Raw genomic sequence first — 23,109 nt, forward strand, 5'->3', positions numbered from 1 at the left:
CCCTCCAGAGTCAATCCCTAACCCAATCCTGGTGCACAGCTCCTGAAGGCCATGTGGTAAATCTCCACGAAGTGAAGCAGAGGATGCTCTGGCACCTGTTTGCGGAAGCGTTACATAAAATGTCCTGCAAAATATTTTAGTATTTACCAGTCAACTGAGAAGCTTGACCTGATTTAGACTTTATAGGTTATATAGTATTAAATTCATAGCAAGAGGAGGAAAAGAAAAAGACAAAGTAACATGAAAAAACACATTTTATTGCACTTAAGTTATAAGAAAATAAAATTTCTAAGTGAATCAAACCATAGACACAATCCCTTTAAAGGTTGTTTTCCTCCATCATGTCAGGTTGTTACATAACTAAAATTAACCAACTGGAATCTGATTGTTTTAAATCAGACTATAAATAAAACAAAAACAAAAAAGGAGGAAAAAAGATCGCCTAGGATACAGTGTTAAACCACTTTCACAGTTCAGCTTGAGTTGTGGCTCTTGGAGAATGAGGCAAACCATTTGACTCGTTCATTTTTCATTTCATTTGCATGTGATAACTTTACAAAAACTTAAGTTTTTGCTCTCTCAGTTCCTCCCAGCAATAACTGTAACAGTTGTTTCTTCTCAAATACTGTAAAGCACTAAGACTGACCAGCAACTTTATTTTCCTTTTTGTATTTTATAATATTTTTTTAAAATTTTGTCAGTTTTTTTATGTATGTTCATTTCATTCACCACAGCCCTCACAAAGAAAAATTTCCCCACAGAACAGGCTTCAAGAGCTTTGTTCTAAGGAATGTGTTTTAATTTTTGCCCAGAAAAAAGAAAATAAGCTTTGCACACACACTCAATTCTTTATTTGCAGGCAAACTTCACTCTTAATTGTCTGAAACTCTTCCACTCTCAGCCTCTTAGAGGCACAGTTGGCTCAAGTTTCAGTGGCAAAAAGTCTTTTTCTGTAACCAAACTAGAGCAAATTTGGAATTCAGTCTGGGACTAAAACGTCACAGCAGAAAAAAAAATAAAAAAAAATATTTTGCTTTTCTTTCTTTCATTTAGCAGCATAAATAAGTTTGGCCACTGGGAATACAGTACAGGGGTGGGACAACAATCCCATAATTGAAGACCTACTTCTAGCACCAGCATTGCGAATTAAATCCATCTGAGGACTCTCAAAACCCAGGACAACTTGCCACCTCAGAGCAACTTATGTGTTGAAGAGTGTAGATGGAAGCAACAGGAAATAGATTAAACAGAGGCTAATACTGTGATTGACATTGGCAATGGTTGGCAAAAAAAAAAAAAAAAAAAAAAAAGGAAAAAAAAGAAAAAAGCTCTGATAAAACTGTACAAAACAATTCACAGTAATATTTTAGCTTTTCCACACCAGGAATGGACTTTTTTTTTCTTTTCATTGCAGATGCTCTCTACGTTTTGCCAGTCGCAGAGGTTGGACGGGGCCACTGGAGGTCGGCTGCTCTGAGCGCCCGCACGGAGCGGGGCCGCTCGCAGGGCTGGCGCCCCGGGGTGCACGAGCGGCCCCGCAGCAGCGCGGGGGCAGCTTCGTGCCAGATCTTTGTGGTAAAATAACCTGGTAACAAGAATTTTTTTTTTTTTTTAACCTCCGCATTGCTCAAGGAGCACTTGGAGGAAAAATAAAGAAATAATTGCACCTGGTTTCATTTAGAAAGTTGTATTTTTGCAAAGCTGCCCTGGTCAAAAGTGTAGCCTTTTTATGTGACCAGACAGCAAATGCCTCTCTTGTCAGTTACAGTTTGTCATCTTTGTCTTCTCCTTTGTAGTCTGTAGGTCTTTAGGATCTGTTGCCCCAAGCCAACATCCTGCACCACCAAGGATAAGGGATTTTTTTTTTCCTTTTTCTTTTTTTTTCTTTTTTCTATTTTTTTTTTCTGTTTTTCAGGGGGAGGGAAAGGAGAACATCGTCTACACGTCTGGACAAATTCATCTTTCTGCCCTTCACTTCATATCCACGTCAAAGTCCAACACCAGCAGCTTTGTTTCCTCAGTCCCATTCCGGCTGCCGACGGCGCACACGAGCTTTGTGTTGGAAGCTCTGATCCGCCACACGACGCCTCCGCTCCCCCCGCTCTCCAATGTGACTAGATTTCGGATAAATTCACCCGTTTTCAAGTCCCAAAGTTTTACAGTTCCATCATCTGAGCTGGTAATTACAAAGTTCTTGTTGAACTGTAAACAGGTCACAGCACTCTGATGCTTGTTGGGACCTGTAACAGTAAAACCAAAACATCTTTGCTTGCAATCAGACAGCAATGACAGACAGCAATGCCTATAAAATTAATACCTCTGTATTTGCATGCAGGTGTTTTTATGTCCTGGGTGTATTAATCCAACTTTTGTGCATGTATTTTCAAAGAGTGAAGGTTAGTATAGAGAAATTCCCCAGTATTTTCTTCCTTGTTGCAGTGATCCTGTTTTGTAGCATGCAAACACTAAGGCAAGTGTTTGCTGGAAATCTGTGCCGGGGAACTGAACGGGGCAGAGAGGCGACTACAGAACTGGCTGTTGTATCCAAGCCCCTTGGAGGAGGCAATTAGGAGGTCACTCCTACCTCTTGATTACAGAAAGCGCTGTTGCTGCCATTAATTTCAGTTAGTAGCTGTAAATATTTAAGAGTAAAAACAGCAGTCTGTTGTAGGGTGAAATTAATTCCAGGGATACTGGATATAAGTGAATGATAAGTGAATTTCTTAGCAAAAGAAAACTGCACTAATTTGCACATGCCTGAGTGGCAACTGTCAAAATGGAACTTGAAATCTTTCTTCCTTATGAAATAAAGGAAATGTCTTCCACTCATTTCTCTTGATTTATTGCAACAGACAGTGTACTTTGCCTCCCAATCCAATTAATCAGTAAGCTTTGAAACATTCAAGTGATTCCTAAATAAATAAGTTGACTGACTGTTTTGAGATGCCATTTCCTATGTATTTCTGTGGTTTATTAGACTAATATACCTGTGGCAAATTTCTATCAACCCAGACCATCTGCCTTTCATAATAGGCAAGTGATTTGAAGAGATTAAATTAAATACGTTTTGTTCTTCCGACTCGAGGAAAGATCATACGGTTGTCATCAGAAAAATGATATCTAAGTTGTAAATGGGCTGTGCTTGTTACTTTGTATGTAATTTGTAAAGGGTTTTGAATAGAACATGTAGCAGCTGGCTTTTATCTACATCAGAGAAGTTTAAACTCACCTTGCAATGTCTGTAAACATTGTCCTGTTTTAATGTCCCAGATTTTGACTGTGGAATCGGCATTCCCAGACACCAGGATATTGTCCTTGAGTTCCATTCCACTTGTTAAAGACTGGTGGCCTGTTAGCGTATGAATGCAGTTTCCTGTCTCCACATCCCAAACTCTGATGGAAGTGTCAAGAGATCCACTCACCACATGGATGCCATCAAACTACAAGAAAGGTAAATCTATTACAAGCAATTACATTAAGGTCTTATGATGTGCTATATAGGTTATTTAGCATTTAATTCACTAAAAGCAACATTAGATACTGTATATATTTGCAAATGGCATAACAAAATAAGCACTCAGTGGGCATGTTTGATATCAGAGCAAGTGACTCATGATCAATGGGTTTTTTTAAATACAGTACAATGCTTTTAAGCACAATAAAATCCTGATTATACTACAATGTACGTAAAGAAAAAGGAAAATAATTTTGTTCTCCTAATGACTTTTTCCCCTCTCACTACGTCTGCACTATAATTGTGTGCACTAAGGAACTTCTTAAATTCCCAGATATATGTTGCAAAAGCAGCACAAGCTCACACAGATGCCTGAACTCTTGGTGTGTGTGTGCGTGTCTGTGTGTGTGTGTTTGCTGCTTCATTTATGTATGAACCAGAAACATGTGCAACAAGAACATGTAGAGAAATCAACTCAGAGATGAGACACTGCTGACCAAGAAGGATGAACGTGTAGGGAATATAAATGCGAAAAGAAGTAACTTGAGTGATAGTGACAATGACATGTAAGAGTCCAGGATTCTTAAAAAGGGAAGGAAAAAGAGCAGTAGAATAAAAACAGTGGGCTTCAAGAAGAGATACTTCAATATATCGAGACTTCCTTCCCATGAGGTTTTTATATATCTAGTCTCAGAGGGGAAGAAGAGTTCAGGGGAGCTGGCACTTTCTTAAAGACACAAAGTATCCTTCTGTGAAGGAGAGATAGGAAGTGTAGTAAATTACCAAGGCTCACTTGGCTAAAGCACAAGGAACTGTACAAAAAGTACAAAGCAGATCAAGAGATGTGTATGAAAGAGCACCCTGGGACAAAGTCAGAAAGGTAAGGCACAAAACGAGGTAGAAGGAGCAAGATCCACTGAGGATGACAAAATGCTATTTTGTAAAAAACAAGAGGAAGGTCCAGAAGAAAAAGGTTATTTTATGCTCAGTGGGAAGGAAACACCACATGTGGCCACGTATTGAACTCTTTCTGATTCAGTCCTTGGTCACAGTAGCGCAGGCCAACAGTGCTGCACCAGTAGCAGCAGAGGGGAACTTGGCAAGAAGGGGGATGAGCCCTGCAGGGCAAACTGTCTTAGGGCGATCTCAGAGACAGCCACCGAGGTCTTGGAGAGCTCACAGGAGACAGAGGAGGTTCAGGTGGCAAATACAATTCTTTCCATTATTGAAGGAGATACTGATGGGAAACGGGGGCATTACAGATTCTTCAGCCTAACTTCAGTTTCCAGAAGGGATTATCAAATAATCAGTCTGGATTTAAACCCTCAGCAACATGACAAGGAGCAGTAAATATAAAATTGTGGGAGAACAAATTTAACCACTTTTTTTTTGGTTTCTAAAGAGATATGAAAAGGTCATGTGAAAAAGCAGGTAACTAACTGTTACATTTTCATAAAGAAGGGGGCAGATTTCATGCAGGGGTACTAGCCAGTTTAAAACTTTGCTCACAGTGTAGTGAAAGAAATGAGGATGTTCCAGAGGGACCTGGAACTTCCTTTAGGATTTGGGTGATAGCTAAACTGGCACGGCTGACCCAAAGCAAAGAGACCACTTTGCTGGTCAAAGTCTAGAGAGCGCTGCAAAGATCTGAGCTTGGGTGGGAATGAGTAAGGGCACATAACTACCCAGGGAAAATGCCAGTGAAGCAGTATGAAACAGGGATATGCTGTATAAGGCATATAAAATAACCTTTCAGTTCTAGGAAGCATTGATGAGACTTTTACTAGAATTTTGTATCCTGCTTTGGGCACACTGCTTTCCCAAAAAAAAGGATATGGGGTGACTTGAGACAATAGGGCCGTGCCACAAAGTAATACCGATAGAAACCTGCATCTACAAAAACAGGCCTCTCTTGACAAAGCCTCACACTGCAGATCTGTACTCGACTCTACAGGCTGGAGATTTATGTCCTGTCAGGACATTAAAATTTTAGATTTGGCTTTTCTGTGAATTACAGTTTGGAACTAGATATGATTACAAAATAAGGATATTGCAATGCAAACTGATCTGCATAATTCAGAACATTAATCCAACCAATTTTTCTTTATTTTTGACATATTTTAAATTACTTCATCATCTGATTTGTTTAAAATGTAACCACTATAATTTCTTTAGGGAAATCAAAGACATAGCTCCAAAATAGAGGCAAGATTTCAAAAAAAAAAAAAAAAAAAAACAACCCACAAACCTGTGTAACTTGTGGGGATAGAGATTTGGGCCTTTTTGTACTGTGTGCTTCTCTCAAAAGTTAGTCTCCGAATGAAGACAACAACAATATGTAACTAATATAACAGGATAGAAGAGGGGAGTATCACACATGTCCCTATATTTTTGTGGATTGTGTGTCACAAACAGGTACCCACAATTTCATAAATAAGGTGGAATAAACTGACTTCAGAAAACTCTACCACCTACCTGTAAGGAGTAGACTCTGTTAGTATGCCCTTGCAGCGTGTGCAGACAGGTCTCTGTCTCTGGATCCCACACCTTGACCATAAAATCGTATGCGCCACTTACAACCCTCCTGCCGTCGTACTGAACGCACCGGACTGCGGCTACGTGGCCCATCAGGACGTGCAAACACTGGCCCGTCTCAATGTCCCAAACTCGCAGCGTAGCATCCCGAGAGCCACTCACCACTCTGGAGAGACAAGAAAGAACACCCCTCCTGTACTTAGCATTGTAATAAAGAAGCTAAAACAACGGGACTTGAGCATAAATCAGTTATAAGCTGAAAATACTTTTTGACACTAGATACCATTAGCCACTGCCAGCAAAGATGTGCTTTGATTTGACTTCTCATTAGGGCTGCATGTGACTCGTCCTTTTCTTCCTTGCCCATCTCGCCTCTTCAGGAGCAGTGTATTTCACATAGTGAACAGCATTTAAAAGGCAGTACAGTCCTGAGCAGCAAAATGATGCTCTGAGAAGGAATATGGACCACTGTATCCATGTATGAAAGCTGATGAACTTGCCCTGCTCAAGGCCAGTGCTGAGAGCATACTGTTTTACTGATGTAACTAAATACACTTACTTATTAAACAAAGCTGATCTTTAGAAGTTTCGATTTCAGTAAAGCATCACTTATGCTGCTTTGTTTGTATGGTTTATACTTTAAAAGCCTTTTTAGACTAGAATAGAAAAGGAATTAATGTCACTGGAATTCCAGTGACTACTAGGATAAAGAAATCCTTAGTGTTCTTAAAACAATAAACAGAAACCACTAGGGCCACTCTGTCAGCAACCCCATACCTTAGTCAAATAACACAACTTTCCTGCTGTTTGCTACTGCAGAAATTATAACCAGTTAAAATTTTAACAAAATGCTGCAGAGACAATACTTAAAAACAAAATCAGTCTGTAAAATCAGCAAGTTTTTAACACTGATTAAAAAAAAGTTATGGAGAAAATTGCTCACAGTATAAGACATTGAATAGAGACATGGAGCTACAGGAGCAAGTCCAGCAAAGGGCTACAAAACTGTGAGTGAGGGTGGTGGAACAGGTCTCCCAGAGCAGTTGTGGAGTCTCCATCCTTGGAAATATTCAGAAGCTCTCTGGACATGCTCCTGGAAGCCCTGCTCTGCATAACCCTGCTTGAGCGGGGGGATTGGGCTAGAGGATCTCCAGAGGGCCCTTCCTTCCACTCTGACCCACTCTAGGACTCAGTAAGCGGGGTGGCCATTACAGGCCAGGCGGGGCTGCGGCTCTCAGCAGGCCCTTACCTCTTCTCGTGGAGATGCATGCAGCGCACTGTCGAGGTATGGCCGTACAGCGTGTGGATGCACTCTCCAGTTTCAGCATTCCACACTTTCAACGTTCGGTCTGTCGATCCGCTGATGATAATATTGTCCCTCATCTGCGAGGACCAGACTCCGCCTGTGTGCCCAACTAGAGTTCTCAAACACTGAAAACACATACTTTGTTTAGTTGACAGAGTTGAAGGGAAGCTGAAGGAATGCTTCAAGCAAGAGTAATCTCTGAGATAGCAGCAGTCTTGCTGATCCAGAATAAGCCAGAAGACTTGCAGAGATTGCTCCATAACTGAACTAAAAAAGCCTATATTTTAGAAAACACTCATCAACCATCTGTATCCATTGTTGGCACTTCGATGATGATGATGATGAAGCTTCCCTATAAGCTTTCTCTTTTGGTAAACCAGGCTTTCCAAGTTTCTTATTACAAGGCATGTTTTTGCAGCCCCAGATATGTCTCTTTCCTGGCTGCCTTTTTTTTTTTTTCCTCCTGAGTCACAGCAGATTTTTTTTTTCAGTATTTTTAAGCATTAATGTTAGAGCTACAGGGAAATAAAACATAGTAGTTTTACCACCAAAATGTAAACCATCTACTGTTGTTCTGTTTTTCTGTGTTTGCTATCTCTCCCTCCTTCCCAGATTACATGCTATAAACCATAGTTACAGCTTTGATACTGTGAAATCACATTTCAAACCTACTGCTTCTTAACCATGCAGAAGACCTGTTTGCTCACACCTGCACCTTTAAAACCTAGATCACTCTGAACCATGACCTGTGTCTCTCTCTGTTTGTATTCCTTATCAGGGCTGATTTTATATACATATATATATTCTTTTTTTTTTTTTTTTAAACCAACAATCAATAAATGATAATACAGATATGAAAAGAGCCTTGCCAAACCCAACTATAAAAACAATTTAAGATTCTGCCTATTAATTGCCTGCTTTCTAACCCATTTAAATATGTGCCACATCACTGTTTTTTGCATTGCTCCTTTTTCTTAAATTGTGTCAGGAGATACAGCCTTGTGCATACATAACCAGCTATTTCAGCCATATTATTTTTATCCATCAAACCTGTAACTGCATTAGAAAAGAGGTCAAGGCACTCTGATGGTCTCTTTTTCTGTAATCTAATGCTGAGTGGCATTAATTTCCATGGCCCTCTCTTAACTGTTAGCTGACTCCTCTTCAAGTAGTCCGTTTTTTTTTCTGAGATAATATATCCTAATTACCCTGTCTTTCAGTTTACTGCATTTAAATATTGATTAATATTTATTTTTTAGGTTTCTCTCAGTCTGTTGGGACAAACAGGAACACATCCTCAGCCTCCAACACCACAACTGCCAAAAAGTGTTATTTTTCCTCAGGTAGCCTTAGAAAAACAATCAGGTACCGGCTCTCTGGATCAACTGTAATAAAAATGTTTGACTTTGGTAGCAGTTGTTTAATATCCTATCAGTTCCTGCTGAAGTAAACTGTTTTATCATCATGGCATGCTGTATTTACATCATGTGATTTTTCTCAAAAATTAAAGCAGAAACACCAAAAATCTTTTCTGTGTCTGTGATTGTTCAACTAGTTTCAGTTGTTAAAATCCTTTTTGAATGTAGTTGAAAACTTCCTTACTTTTTTTGCTGTGCATATATTTCCTGTTCTTTAATATTTCTTACCATTTTTCCTGGCTTCTAGTTTACGTCACTGCTATCAATTCTCCTTTTCAGTTCATAGCTGTCCTTCGTATTTTCTCTAAGTGAGATTGCTAGTATTCTTACAGAATTCAGCCTCCTTTAATTCGGGCTCTCCCTGCATGTAGCAAAATTATTCTTAAGCAGCTCCCAGACATTTCTTGTTTCATTTCACTGATTTGCTCATATCTGAAGAAATCATTCTTCTAAAGAAGCAAGCAGACAGAAACCTCCTTTGGGTTGTTAACACCTCTTGAGCATACGATGAATATCCTAGTCCCATTTATTTGCACAAATCAACTTTTTTTTTTTTTTTTAATTAAAGTCATTAACTCTTCAGTATCAGAAAGCATGAGGGCTAATAGAGCAGGTCTACTTACGATTTGGGCAGAATAGTCATAGTAAGATTTGTAATTACTTTCAAAAAATGTAAGTTTGTAAGTTATACTTGTATGGTTAACTGCTAAAGGAGTCTTTTGTTTTTGAGAGGCTGGTAGGTACATAGCAAGTGTTTTTCACTTCAGGTTAACCTACTCTTTTCAGTAATAAAAAAGAATTGTTAATTTCAACATGGGTGCCTTCACGAGGCAGTTTGCTGTAGGGAAGCCTCAGAGTTACAGGGAGGCTGCCCGCTGCTTTTAATTTTACTCTTCCCTGCAGTAGTATTTACAGTCTTAGCAAGGAACTTCTAGGCATGCAAACACAAATGTCCAATACATTCAACCTGAATAATATAGATGTCTTGTACATCTTAAGCATGTTATCCTCAATAGTTATCTTGTTGACACAACTGTGCCATTAAGACAAACCAAGTCATACAATACCTGTTCAGAAGGAAAAAGTGTTATTTTCCTGAGGCCCTTCTGTGCACTGGGAGTATGGTCAGTCACATTAAAACAAAAACTGTGTACTGAGGAGATGTGATGTTCTAACATGAGTGAAATGTTTGGGGCTGTCTTTTTGATTGCACATATTGTTTTGCTTCTCTAAGCCAAAATTAAATTATGGAAGCTTATTAAATTCCTGCCAGAGCTGGATCTAATTTAATAGGAAATATTTAAACCTAAAGCAAGTTACATTTTTTTTTGTAGCTTGGCAGTATAGCATCTTAGAAAGAAAAAAAAAAAAAAACAACTGTATACTTGAAGGCAGAACCAGTAAAATGAACACACCATTTCAATAACTTAAAAGCAGCAGAAAGAATGGTAGAAGAGAGTAGGAGAGATGCAGAGGGGTAACCACAGGCTAAATTAAGCTTTAAGAAATATAAAATAATGTATCTGTCCAAATTCTCTAGAATTCATGTCACAAATGACTCTGCAAGAATAGAGGAATTGCCAAGAGAACAAGGATATATGCCAACAATAACATGAGCAGCGTTGTAATTTCACATCAAGGTGACTTTTTTGAAATAGACTCATTTCTGTGCAGGAAAAGATGACCCAAATATTTACTACTATTTTTTTTTCCTGATTCTTGCACAAGACAGGACCACTCTGCAGTGCAGTCTGATGAAACTGTATTTTTTCCATCCTCTACTGGTAGCTCATTTTTAAGAAACACTCATCTTACCTTGCCTGTCACCGCTGACCAAACTTTCAGCGTGTTGTCATCGGAGCCGCTCACTATGCGGTTCCCGCAGAACTGGAGGCAGGTGATCACGTGGTCATCATGGCCCTTGAGCACCTGATGGGGAGGACACAGAAACGTACGTTCCCAACTTGCAAGAGAACAGGGGTAGGCAGGAAAAACGAAGTGCTATTCTGAATCAGGAATTGCAAAATGCTACAGTTGCTTCAAAAATAATAAGGTCCCTTAATCCCATGTGTCAAGTCTAATTTACTCCCAGCTGGGAGCAAGGAAGGTGTTTTCCTCCTCCATCAAATCATGTCACATTGCCTATCACGTGTGCTACCGTTATTCTAAAATCTTCTAAACGTACCAGGATAAATCACTCAGAGGTAGGTTGAATTAATAGCTGGACAGTGTTTAGTTGCTCTGCAGTTATTCCCTTGTTTCTTTGTTTTTTAATTACATTTGCTTTTTTTCACTCTTACTTTTTAAAAGGTATTTCAACCCTGAACAAAAAGATGGGGTTCTATTATGTGCTGCATATCTGCACTTCTATGGTCAAAACTGAAATATATATATATTTTCCTTACCACACATTGTAATCTATTAAATTCTAGGCAGCAGCAAAGTCAAGAACTATAAAACCATAAAAACCATAACTCAATTAATTACAAACAAAAGTGGTGATTTAATGTGCTGAAAATATAGATCGGAGCATTACTTCATAAAAATGGCATTTTTAATATTTGATATGGGAAAGCTGCAGTTTAGAATATTTTAATGCAACACAAGGAAAAATGCTTATCAGGATACACAAGATGAGGAATTTTTTGTTTAACATATCTGGATACTTTTCAAAATGTTCATAGAACTGAAATGGGCATCTGGATAATGCCTGGGGCTGTAATTTTAATAATAATTCCAAGATAACTTGATGTGGCATATCAAGGCAAGAAATACATAAGTCGTGGCAAAATAACAGCAGGATACATCCATAGGTTTTTAGAAGGAATTTCTTTTTTCTTACTATTTTGTTGAATAGTAATCAATAGGGAATTTATCAGAAAGGCTTCGAACCTGTTTTTTTTTCTTCATGTTTTGGCTATTCACTTTTCATTATCAAGTTTGATTAGAACATTGGTATTTTATTTTACAGAGGTTAAAAGTGCTGCTTCCTATCTCTGTATTAGAAAAGATGCAAGAAGACTGCAGTATTGATGTCATTGAAATACTTCAAAAATTTTAAAAAGCAGAAAAATCCTAATGAAGAACCAAGTTTCTATCCTGTGCTGCTCAATTTGTACAAGTATGTATTGAGACAAAGCATGAACCGATCACAGAATATTTTCATACTGGGCTATAGCACAGCTCTGTGTGTGCATGTGTTACCTAACTATTTCCCATCAAGTCTCTGAGATGATTATTATCTCCTTCATAAAGACTGACATATGCACATAGGCATTCACCAAATTATACTATAGTGTTTTTTAAAGTGGCAGTGTACAGTGCTGTACAAATAATCACATTTTGATTTGCTAATAAGGTGCTCAGAAATTATTTTAAAAACAAGGTAAATTAAAATATAGATTACTGTTTTCCTGTAAGGAGGTTATGGTTTTGTGTACATTGATGGCCTGAAAATAAAAAAGGTGGGGGGGGGGGGAGAAAAAAATGAAAAAAAAGAAAAAAAAGCTAAGGGTTGATCCTGTGTAGTCATGGCACCCTGCACGTAGCTCTGCAGCTGATCTTACCTTAGGAGATTTAAGCTCCCCTCGCCGCCAGTTGGTATCAATTCTGTGTTGCCTAATGTATGCACTTTTCCATGGACTATGTATAAAGCCTGGCTTTATTACTTTCCTTCTCTTGATATGCAATGGTTCATCAATCCCTGCAATGAATTAAAAAAAAAGGGGATAGGGGACAAGAGGTCTAGCCTGAATCAAGCAGCTACTCTCCCACCCGACCATTTACCATCCATTGCAATTAAATACCACATTGACCCAGCGACCTCCTAAGGGGACTCTGCTGCTCTTCACATGCCGATACTTGCATTTGTGCCAGTGACGCCACCCGGCCCTCAGCTCTACTGTATCTTGCCATGTCTTCTCAGCATAATTGTTATCAGGTGATCAGGTGGTTGAAAAATGCTGTCATTCATCACACTTTGTGAGCTATCTACTAGCTTGTCTGCAGGCCTGAGAGAAGTCTAGCAGAACCCTGCCTTTTGCAAAGAGGATCTCTACAGCAAACCTCACTTGTAGCCTCCTTCCAAAGACCTTCAGAAAAGAAACTTTCCGTTCCCTAGCCAGTGAACTACCCCTGCCCTCTGGCAATGCCACCCCACAGCTTTCTTAGAGCTCACTCTCACTCTTGATATAACTATCTGTTAATTCTTGTTTTGATTAGAAGGCTGTGTGCTTTTGGCATAGTCCTCCCTGGCTTGAATTTAAGTATAGCTATCCCCTTTCATATTTACTCTGGAGAGGTAGATGCTTTGCTCTATCCTTGCTACTGCAGCTTCTCCTGCACTTACTTCCCCTTCTGGTCCGTTCATCTTTCCTGTGCGCCTGCTCTCTACTCATCTCGTTACTCGCACAAGCCTTGTCTTTGTTAGGGTGTGGATGTCACACTCCCCTCCTGCTCTCTTCTGCACTTTCTCTGCTGCTGCTATCTACAAGTCTTGCAGGAACTGTTCCTTCATGCGTGTGAGCACCTTACAGGCTAAATCAGTGTTTTGTTTGTGTGTACTTATTCATGCTTCTAAGCTCACAAATGTAGAATCATCCCCTCCCTCAACCCTTCCCTGTTTTTCTAATTCTGTGCTTTCTTACTGTATGCTCACTCAAATTTTTAAAGAGGAGAGTCTTTTCTAAGATTTAAGGGATTAGACACATGGTTTCTACTGCAGAAGAACAACTCATTAATTTGGGCTCCTTTGAAAATTCCCAATTACATTCATATTGTCATCTTTTTTAATGCCTTTGTATATCCCCTTAGCAAGGGCAGAGCTGTCTCCAAGACAGCTCGAAGCTGCTAAGGCAGCCAGGGCAGGGACACGTGTCTCTGCTCAGCGCTCTGCAGGCAGAGGCTCGAGCTCAGCCTCGGCTCTCCCAAGTTGACCATTTTAAGGTTTTGAAGCTCCCAGCGAGGTGGCTGCGTTCCCGCTCGCACTGCGGAGCCCCGCGGTGCTCCAGAACCAGCACGAGCGGGTGCCGGGCACGCGGCCCTGCAGCTCCTCTGGTACTGTCCACCAGCTGCCATGGAGTTACCCTTCCCTCCTTACCACCACTGCGCAGGAGATGTTCTCCATGCTATTTGCAATCTGCAATACCATACTTCTATCATTTTTACATTTCGGTTCTTACTTTTCTTGTATTCAAAATGGCAAGTATATTGTATTTTAAAAACATATTCTTAATATTCTATAAATAGGATGCTAAAGTTAAGTCTAGTTTCATTTCTAGTACTCGATGGATTATTCCTACTCCCTAGTTTCAACACAGATATGTACCATACAGGTCAAGACATCACTATCAGTAAATTTAAAGTCACCTACATTCCCTTCTTAAAACTTTAAGCTCATTATGTAAAAGAAGATGAATGCCCCAGACATGCACCGCTCATGTCAGCAACACATTCATCTTTTTGCTCAGCCTTACCCTCCTCTTTGCATTTCTCCCTCCAGAGAAGATTATCTTCAGCCAGAATTCTCCAGTAACGGCAGGTCTGGGCTGCCTGCAGAAGGTCCCTGGGTTCCAGGAATGACAGCACATACAGTGCCAGCTGTAAAAGAGCAAGTGTATGTTCTATGTTGGTTTTAAGAAGAAAACTGAAATAATGTATTAAGAAGCTATCTCAGAAACTTAACGGACTTGCAGTTTATTCCAGTGCACACATTAAAAATATAACAATCATTTAAAATAACTAAATTTATACAGATAATATGAAAAATGTAGATTACTTACAAAAAACTAAGTGAAATGACTAGTGGCTATGATTTTTTTTAAGTGATCCATATTAACCTGAGCCATTAATAGATTATATTGAAATAATTATCGCTAAGTCATTTTTAACTAATAACCATGCCAAAAGGAGTTATTTTGTGATTTTAACCAGAATATACACCAGCCACAATATGAGCAAAAGAAAGACATATATGCTGTGACGAATAATGCCACTCAGTATGCCTGAACACAGAAAAGGCAACACTACATGTACTTGAGCTCAAAGTAGGCTACAGCTGTAGAGAATCCAGCAGACTTATCACTCATTTTCTGACTAGAATGCAAACATATTTTTAAGGGTTGTTTATTGGATGCCGAAGGAAGTGAACTATATGCCTTACTTCCATACTGTACTCACTGTGTTACCAATATATACGTGCCATGCTAGTAAGTGGTGAACTGATGAAGTGAAGCTGGACTTTTCCATGTGATAAAATTAAAGATTATCGAAAAAATTCAGATCTTGGTTGATTGGGCTAAGCCACAGAACAACTTTGATTAAAAAAATTGAAAAAAAATCTTCACATAAATCTTTCTATGTGTTGGAATCTTGAACAGGGGGTAGAAGTATCATCTAAAACACAAGCCAAAATACAGACACGGGTATCCTTAGTGGTATCGCAAACAACTACTTTTTTTTTTTTTTCCCTTTAGACAGGAGTGATGTATCTACCAGTTATTGAAAATAAAAATGCAAGTGGCAGGTAAGCCCCTTCCATGGCTAGCAACTCTGCAGAGACAACACTATTGATAAATAAGTGAAGTACAGAACTAGTCACATTCTGAAATACTGTTCTGTCAGTAACTACTAGCATGCAAAAATTCTTAAGGAAATCAGATCATCCACTTTCTGTTTGACGTATCTTTTTTCTGTTAAGGAATTTTTAATATTTCTTAAGCTGGAGTTATACTAAATATAAATAGAATTTGCCCTCCAAGCAAGCACAGACTGAAAGCCAAAAAGGAAGTCATAACTGTAGGCTGTTGACCTCAACAGATTTTTTTTTTGACCTTATTATGAGATAAGCATGTACTTTTTGTCATCTAGACCATTCAGTGACTGGGAGGAAATAAAAATTTGGCATCCCTGAACAGGGATGTCCACATCCCTGCTGGCAAACCAGCACCTGCCATTCACTTTGAGTACTTAAGGCTGAGGGATCTGTGTCCAAGTTGCGCCTTAGATCCCTTAGGCATCTCTAGCTATGAAATTCAGGAATAGCCATTATGTCCCTACTCAGTTTTGGGGTGAAAATTTAAAATCGGGGGGGGGGGGGGGGGGGGGGTGAGAATTTCTGTTCATTAAAAGAGCCGAAACTGGACCTTCCCATTTAGACTTCAGAATTTTTGATATACACAGTAATTAAGAGGTGGACTTTCCTAGCTCACATCAGTGTTTCTTGTGTGCCGCAAGACTCAGACATAAGGTAGATCCTTTCCCACTATGCTGGATGCTCTGTAACTGACAGAAGACTTTGTTAAACATGTCCTGTCTATAAGGGTATGTGCATGTGCTGAAAATGTTGTTGATTAGAACCCAGGAGCCAAATGACTTTTAAACCAGATTACATATGGCTGGCATTATTTTGCATCACATTTTTGTTAAATATATCAGGGTCAACATAGTCCACAGTTGACTTCTTTAGTATTAGAAGTACAAAAACAGATGATGTTCTTTTGTCTCAGCCCATGGATTTAATCCCAAGAAAACTTCTGGTAGCAAATACCTGACCTTTATCTGAGCTGTATTAAGGGCTAATGTTAATAATTTCAAATGATGTCTCGCTCTTTGTCATTCACATACATATGACACTCATAAAATTTCTTTGGTCATTTTCTAGCCCTGTTTTTCCACAAAGCGTTAATTTCAATGGTTAGTTCTCAAGTCTCAGTAGGAAAACAGGAAAATCCATTTGAGACTAACTGCCTGCCTGCACATTTCTTCAGAAGGAAAGCAAACATTTGTGTGCTTATTCAGGTATTAAGAACTGTCTTTCTATTGATGAATATGTCGTTGTAGGAGAACCCTCCTACCCAAATCATCTTCACGTTCTGCTAAGCTACAAGAACATCATGGCATGAGAGACGACAGTGCTGCCGAGAGCCCGCGGTGCTAACGCGGGGAGACAACGTGGAGTGTTTCCCCGCCGGCGCTGAGCCCGGCGCACAGGGTCGCCGCTCTGCACCATCACTGACCCCACCAGCCGCCTCCTGCGCCTGCAGCACCGCTGTCACCTCCGTTTTACTCGTTTGAGTAGCAGGGGGCGTGGAAAAGCCATAAATCAGAATCACTCAAGAAAAGTAGGTTAACCAGAGAGGAGGGAAGATGATGGTGGAGATGGTTTGGTGCCCTTTTTTTTGTGTGTGTGTATATGTGTGTTTAACTCAATTTTAGTGACAGGATAGAAAGATGATGCTGTGTGAGGAAGGGAAAATGATTTCTTAAGCCAGTTTAACTCTTGTAATATCGGCCTTTCATGAAACCCAGAAACTGCCAACACTCTGGTTTTAAAAAGCAAGGAAGAACATTAAAAATAAATTAAACACAAGTACTTTACAATGGAACCAAGAAAAATAATTTTAAAAAAGGTAAAGAGTTTTACAGCTAAACAGAGTATCTTTCCTGTGAAGAAATTGCTAAACTGAAACAATTTAACATGATCTCTAGTCACAACCCAACTGCCAGTCCTACCTGGGCTAGTTTTGTCACTAAATGATGCAAAGTCAATCAAAATGTGTAAGATTGTCTATTAATTACATGCATTCCATTTCCAGGTTTAGTGACTACAGAAGTCACACAATGTCTTCTGTGTCTTCAAATTATAAAATCTTGTGTCCTTCCTCTGTTTCAGAGGACAGGCTGCTTTGGGCAGCTTTTCCAGAAATATGGCAGCAAGGTCAAGGTCTTAATGCAGCATCACCTGCCTGGCCCCAAGTCCTCTAAATGTACGAAGAAGGCAATCACAGAAAACTTTTCTGTAAATACTCCTCTCAGATCATGTACACTCAGTTAATATTTATGGCATAAATTCCTTCCAACTCTAATAAAAGCTAAGTAGCAAAACCAGAGGAAAATCTGTGGCATTTCCTAATTCTTGAAGCTATAACAGTGTATAAAAGAAGAGGTTTACATCTAAGTATTTCAAAAATAGGATACATTCCAAAAAGAATGTCAAGAAATGGAGATACAAACCAGTCAGCTTCGTGGTTAGTAATATCATATCAAACATAACAACCAAATACTAGCACCAGAGTATCTGTAAGAACTTGATTTCAAATGTGTTGGTAAATGAAGACTTGCGCATACCAAAACTCATTATGAACATTTTCACAAGAAAAGCCTAACACCTGGATCTGAAAAAAAAAAACAAAACGAACATCTTCCCCATTCCAAACAACAAAGCCAGTTCCACTCCCAAAAATTATCTGGGGACAGGGGCTAATAACTGTAGCAAACTAGATTTATAAGCTTTACATCCCTTCCTACATTCTAGTTGTGAAGATACCACGAATTACTCTTCTGTGAGCAACATGTGATTGTACATGCTAAAAACCACCAACAATTTAAAACACACACACACAAATCTAAACCTTTCTGGTTAACCTGACAAAACATATTTGATTAGCACTTGCAAATATTCTGCAAGCATCTGCTCAACTAGTATTTGACTCTATCCTTAATCAAAAAAAGTGGTTTTTCTGGTTTTATTTTTCTTTTGTAGATTCTTTAGGGGGGGGTCAAGTTAAAATAAACTCAACAATAGCACTCACACACACAAAACGAAAACAAAACAAACTCACGATGCATTAAACAATAATGCTTATGCTTACAGAATAATGTGCAGTGACTTCTTGTATCCAGAGGAAATTTTGCATATGCAAGCTCTAAAAGAATCAGTTTTTCAAAATAACAAGCACGGTCAGCCCGATTACGATACACAGGTACCTATTTTTAAGGTCACTGGGGTTTGTTCAAAGGAGTCATCTGCATCTCTTTGTATCTAAACACTTACTATGAATGCATGTTAGCCGGAAATTATGGTTATTAGGACAGTGTATCAACTTGCAGCCCTCTTCAACAAAAAATGATTGCCATAATTAGCAAAGAAGTATTTAAAAGGTGGCGGATGATGCACTGCATTGTCCCATGTTAACCCATTTTTTTCTCACCTCTTTTGGGAGCAAGGAAATAAAGTCTCTTTGAAACTGGGGCTCTATCACTTGCATCATGTGTTTTACTTGTGTTGGTTCACAACTGTCAATAAGTTCATCTAAAGCAAGTAATTTCTCTGGTCCACTCCAGCTCTGCAAGGGAGGAAAAAAAAAAAAGTGTCAGTTTAGTGTAATGCATTAGTTTGGTTTACAGTCATCATTAATAAGTAAGTGCTGTTGGCTTGTAAAATAAGCAAGTTAAATTTCCTTGTAGACCTACATGCAAACATATGAAAAGCAAGCAAGCTAAATGATTGTACTAATTACAGAAAAATGAGATGTTTAATCAACACAAAAATATTCAAAATTACTGCACTGGTTCTTAAGCTAAGAAAGGATTTTGCTATATATAAACATACAAAAAATAGCAATTAAATAGGTAATCATATTTAATAATAATAATAATCATCATCAAGCGTCTTTTCATTTGATGCACATTAGGCACATATTACTGACAATGAAGGGGCTGCAATAACATTCTCTCCTGTGCATTCAAGTAAGATGGTAACTTTTAGCCTTAATATTTTCATCAAGAAGACCAAAAACTTAAATGAAATGACAGTAAAGACTTTCTGAAAGGCTCGCTGCACTGCCTCCTTGCTAGGACCGCATGTCCCTACGTGACAATACTGTATTTCAGAACCCTGGCTCTAAACCAACAAATATCTTCTAACTATCAGTTTATACTCAGTACTTTTACTAATCACATTTTAACTAATGGGCACTATAAAATTTGAAGATTTTAATAAGGCACTCATCTGAGAGTTTAGCAGATTAACAGTATCATTTGTTAAAAAAAAGATAACTGAATATATTGTACATCTGACAAGCATGTCTTAAAGTCTTCTGTGCTCATCAAAGGGTTTTGATTTGTTATGCAAAAACAATTTAAAGAAAAAATAATTTCTAAAGGAAAAAAAACAACAGACATTGCTAACTGATTTAGCAACAGAATTAGAGCATGAATAAAGCCTAAGAGAGGAGAGAAAATGAGACATCACAGTTTTTTTGAGAACAGATTCACATTCATATTCTTGAATGCTTTCTAGAGTGACATTTACAAGCAAATTAGCACATACAAATTATATCACAGTTATGGTAAGAGGCTAACTGAAATTAAAAAAAAGGCACACTAGAATTAAGATTTCTGTACCACTCTGCTATGATGTTCCTCAGTCCCCTTATTGGTCACACTGCACATTTCTGTTCTCTGGATTTGGCTTTGACTAGTAACTGCTCTCCACAATCCTACACCACTTGTGTATTATAAAATTTCTACAGACCAATGAGGCAAGTAAAGGAGAAGATGGAATTGTCATGGGTGAACTAAAGCCATACAAACACCCTGCTTTGCCTTATGCATAACAGTCATTATGGTGCATGGTTTCTCCCTCTCCAATTAAAATGTCAAAATATTCACAATGTCAAAAAAAAAAAAAAAAAAAAAAAAAGGCCTAACTGCTGACCCCGCCTCCCACCCGCATACACACATGTGTGCGGTCACGATATGAGACCCGCATTTACGGGGCTCAGATCCAGGAGCTCAGAACGTTAAAAAGAAAGTTACAGAGGTGCCATTATAAACCGTTTTTATTGTAAATTTCTTTCAGCAGAAACATTTGCATCAAAGAACAGTTCTCTGTAAATCATATACAGATAAACTGTTTATCTCACCAACTTTCCAACTGTTGTTTGTTCCATTAACCCAAGGCTTAGTTGGTATTATGTATGATGCTTCGGCACATTTAATCATCTCTGTCAACAGAGCTTGAATTTAGGAGAATAAAAGGGGGGGAATAATACCTGTGTTACTTTATTATATTAATTTTCAAGGTCATTCTACTCAATTTGTAAGCAGGTATATTCACTGAAGTGACTCTACCTGAATACTGCTGTTCTTTTTTTTGCTATGGCAAACATTGTTGCAATCGTGAACATGTTATTAATTGCATTGTACATTATTTTAATCTGTAACTTTCCTATACATATGCAGTTCTGTTTTTTGAAATACCATACAAAACTGAACAGAAAAGATACCCTGACAAAAAGATACCAATGAATAAAAGCAGTCCCATTTTCCATCTGTACACTCATCGTTAGGTTATGGCTATGGGCTCTTTTTCAGTAACCAGCTGCTGAAAGATGTTTTCTCTAGGCTGTTGTCCCCTCAAGTTTCTCCCTTAAACAAACAACCCCCCAACTAGTGTCAATAAGGGGTCTGAGGGAGATGTTTGGCATGGAAAAAATTGAAGTGAATGAAGACATATCTGTTAGAACACAGGCATGATGTTATCCCTAGTAAATTTGCATTTCTAGACCCCAAAGCTTGACCTTTTTGGGAAAAAAAAAAAAAAGTATGTAGCAAATTTAGCAGAGATAGAGAAGGGAAGGAATAAATGTGTGGCTTTCATGAGAGACAACAAGAACAATTCATGTCTGAAAAGAGCTAAAACCACAACGGTGTCAAACAGTTTGCAAAGTTTCAGACATCTGAGATGACTAGAGAGCTCTGAGACACTTGGTGAAGTGCCCAGATTCCCTGGATTTCTACCAGGTGACTTCCATTTTGATTGAAGATCTTTGTAAGGCATATACTATATCTCTAAAATGCATTTGTATAATTAATTTTGTTGGTCCTAAAAATTTACATTTAATTCTAACGCAAAATTAAAATCAAATTTTTATGATGGGTAGGGGATTTCGCTAGAGAAAAAAAATTAACCCTGGGATTGAATCACATATGCCTTTGGATGAAGGGAGCTAATCTATTCCTTAACGATTTCAGGCTCCTAAAAACATTCAGTCCAGCTGGTTCCCTCGGAGTTGATGGAGGACTTGATTTGTCAGCCCAGGCTCTTTGGTGGTTCATACTGCTCTATCATTCAGCATGCAGTTAACTGCAACCATGGCACTACTTGAAAACTATCCCTCAATTTTCTCTATTGCTTTTATGTTTGAACATCTTTCCTTCATTTTCAGACATGCCAATAGCTTTATATTAATCTAAATAACATCTTCCTACTTGTACAACGCGAGCCTCATCACTCCCACCTCCCTTGCCACCTGCCTCTGCCATCTCCTTCTGCACCTGTGCCTCTACCACATCCTTCTACCACGTGCCTCTCATCTGCTAACTCCTGTGTGTAGCAACTAGATCCTTCCTCTACTCCAGGTATACTTAGGACACCTTCTGGCTTAATTTAGGGTGCTGTTCACTGTTACTAAATTCTGCCTTCGTTATGGAGAAGCACATCGCCTTCCATCTCAAAGGCACCTCAGTCTGGACGAAAACAGCAACATAGCGAGCCTGCATGGGAAGCCACCCCGGAGGAGAAGAGCGGCTCAGGAGCGGCGGGTGCTGCTCCGTGCCCTTGTGCAGAGCAGGTGGCTCCCTGGGCCTGAACGCGGCTGCGCGGCTGAGGCAGACCCACCCCCGGCAGGGCTGGAGCTCCCCTTTTCAGAGCCTTTTTCAAGCCTGGTTCATATACACCAAAACTGCCCCAAGAGCAAACCAAAGTGAAGCCAGCAAAGAAAATCAGATTTGCTTTTACACTACTGCTCTGCACCAAAATATTTCTGGAGAGGCAGCCAGAGGCAGAATGTTGTCATGTGGATCTTCCTGTTCTGGGTGAAGGGACTGCATAAAAACCAGAAGCTTGAATTAGTCCTGGAAGAATATAAAGCAGAAAATGCTGCAATGCTGGTATTTTTACTGCCTCCTTCAAATAAGAGGAAGGACTGGAGAACCTTAAGCAACTAATTTGAATTAAGGTGGTGTAGCCAACTGTTTAAGTGAAAGAAAGAAACAGTACTCCTGCCAACCAGAAGCAGCAAAAGGCTTTCTTAAAGCTGATGATGTCTGCAGATGGGCACTACCTAAATCAGTGAGGAAAAACGGCTTCCGATTTCAGGCAAAACAGTAGCGTTCACTAGCTCCTCAAAGGAACTGCCTCTACTCACTGTGCATGGAACAAGCTTTCAACACCACTATGTACCCATGCAATTTACCCCATGAAAATTCGAAATTTTGATGATGTTAAATAAATAAAACCCAAGCACTACATATACAAAGTAGCATGAATGAAGATAGAAAGGCAGAATTTAGTATTTAAAGCAGCACTGTCTCTGAACTGATCATGAAGTAGGTTTTTTTTTTGTAATGGCAAGAATTTGGTAGTGACTTAAAAATATTTTCTGCTCTAAATCAGATAAAGTCTCTTTAAAAGAAAAATGCCTATAAATGCGCGCTTAGACACTCAGTTTAAAAAAAACTTACGGTGGATATTAAAACCTAAGGATCTGAAGCCAAGAGTGATTACAAAACAAAACAAATAAATGGGCCTTTAAAATGAAATGGTTTGACCC

General features: G+C 39.0%; 1 protein-coding gene across 2 annotated transcripts in view; it reads right to left on the reverse strand.

Moving 5' to 3' along the window:
- Positions 1–236: 236 nt before the first annotated feature.
- Positions 237–23,109, reverse strand: part of FBXW7 (F-box and WD repeat domain containing 7) — a 165,970-nt gene continuing 143,097 nt past the window's right edge. For both annotated transcript variants that reach the window (XM_088526565.1, XM_088526566.1), the window contains 8 exons: positions 18,703–18,837; positions 14,188–14,311; positions 12,280–12,416; positions 10,529–10,642; positions 7,239–7,420; positions 5,930–6,155; positions 3,230–3,440; positions 237–2,240 (listed from right to left, as the gene is read on the reverse strand). In XM_088526565.1, the coding sequence (XP_088382691.1) occupies positions 1,972–2,240; positions 3,230–3,440; positions 5,930–6,155; positions 7,239–7,420; positions 10,529–10,642; positions 12,280–12,416; positions 14,188–14,311; positions 18,703–18,837 (1,398 nt within the window). In that variant the 3' untranslated portion in view covers positions 237–1,971. The remainder of the gene's footprint in view (positions 2,241–3,229; positions 3,441–5,929; positions 6,156–7,238; positions 7,421–10,528; positions 10,643–12,279; positions 12,417–14,187; positions 14,312–18,702; positions 18,838–23,109) is intronic.

This window comes from Tinamus guttatus, unplaced genomic scaffold, assembly GCF_059628265.1.
Source record: "Tinamus guttatus ecotype Peru unplaced genomic scaffold, ASM5962826v1 Tinamus_guttatus_pri_ptg000247l, whole genome shotgun sequence".
Taxonomy (NCBI): Eukaryota; Metazoa; Chordata; class Aves; order Tinamiformes; family Tinamidae; genus Tinamus; species Tinamus guttatus.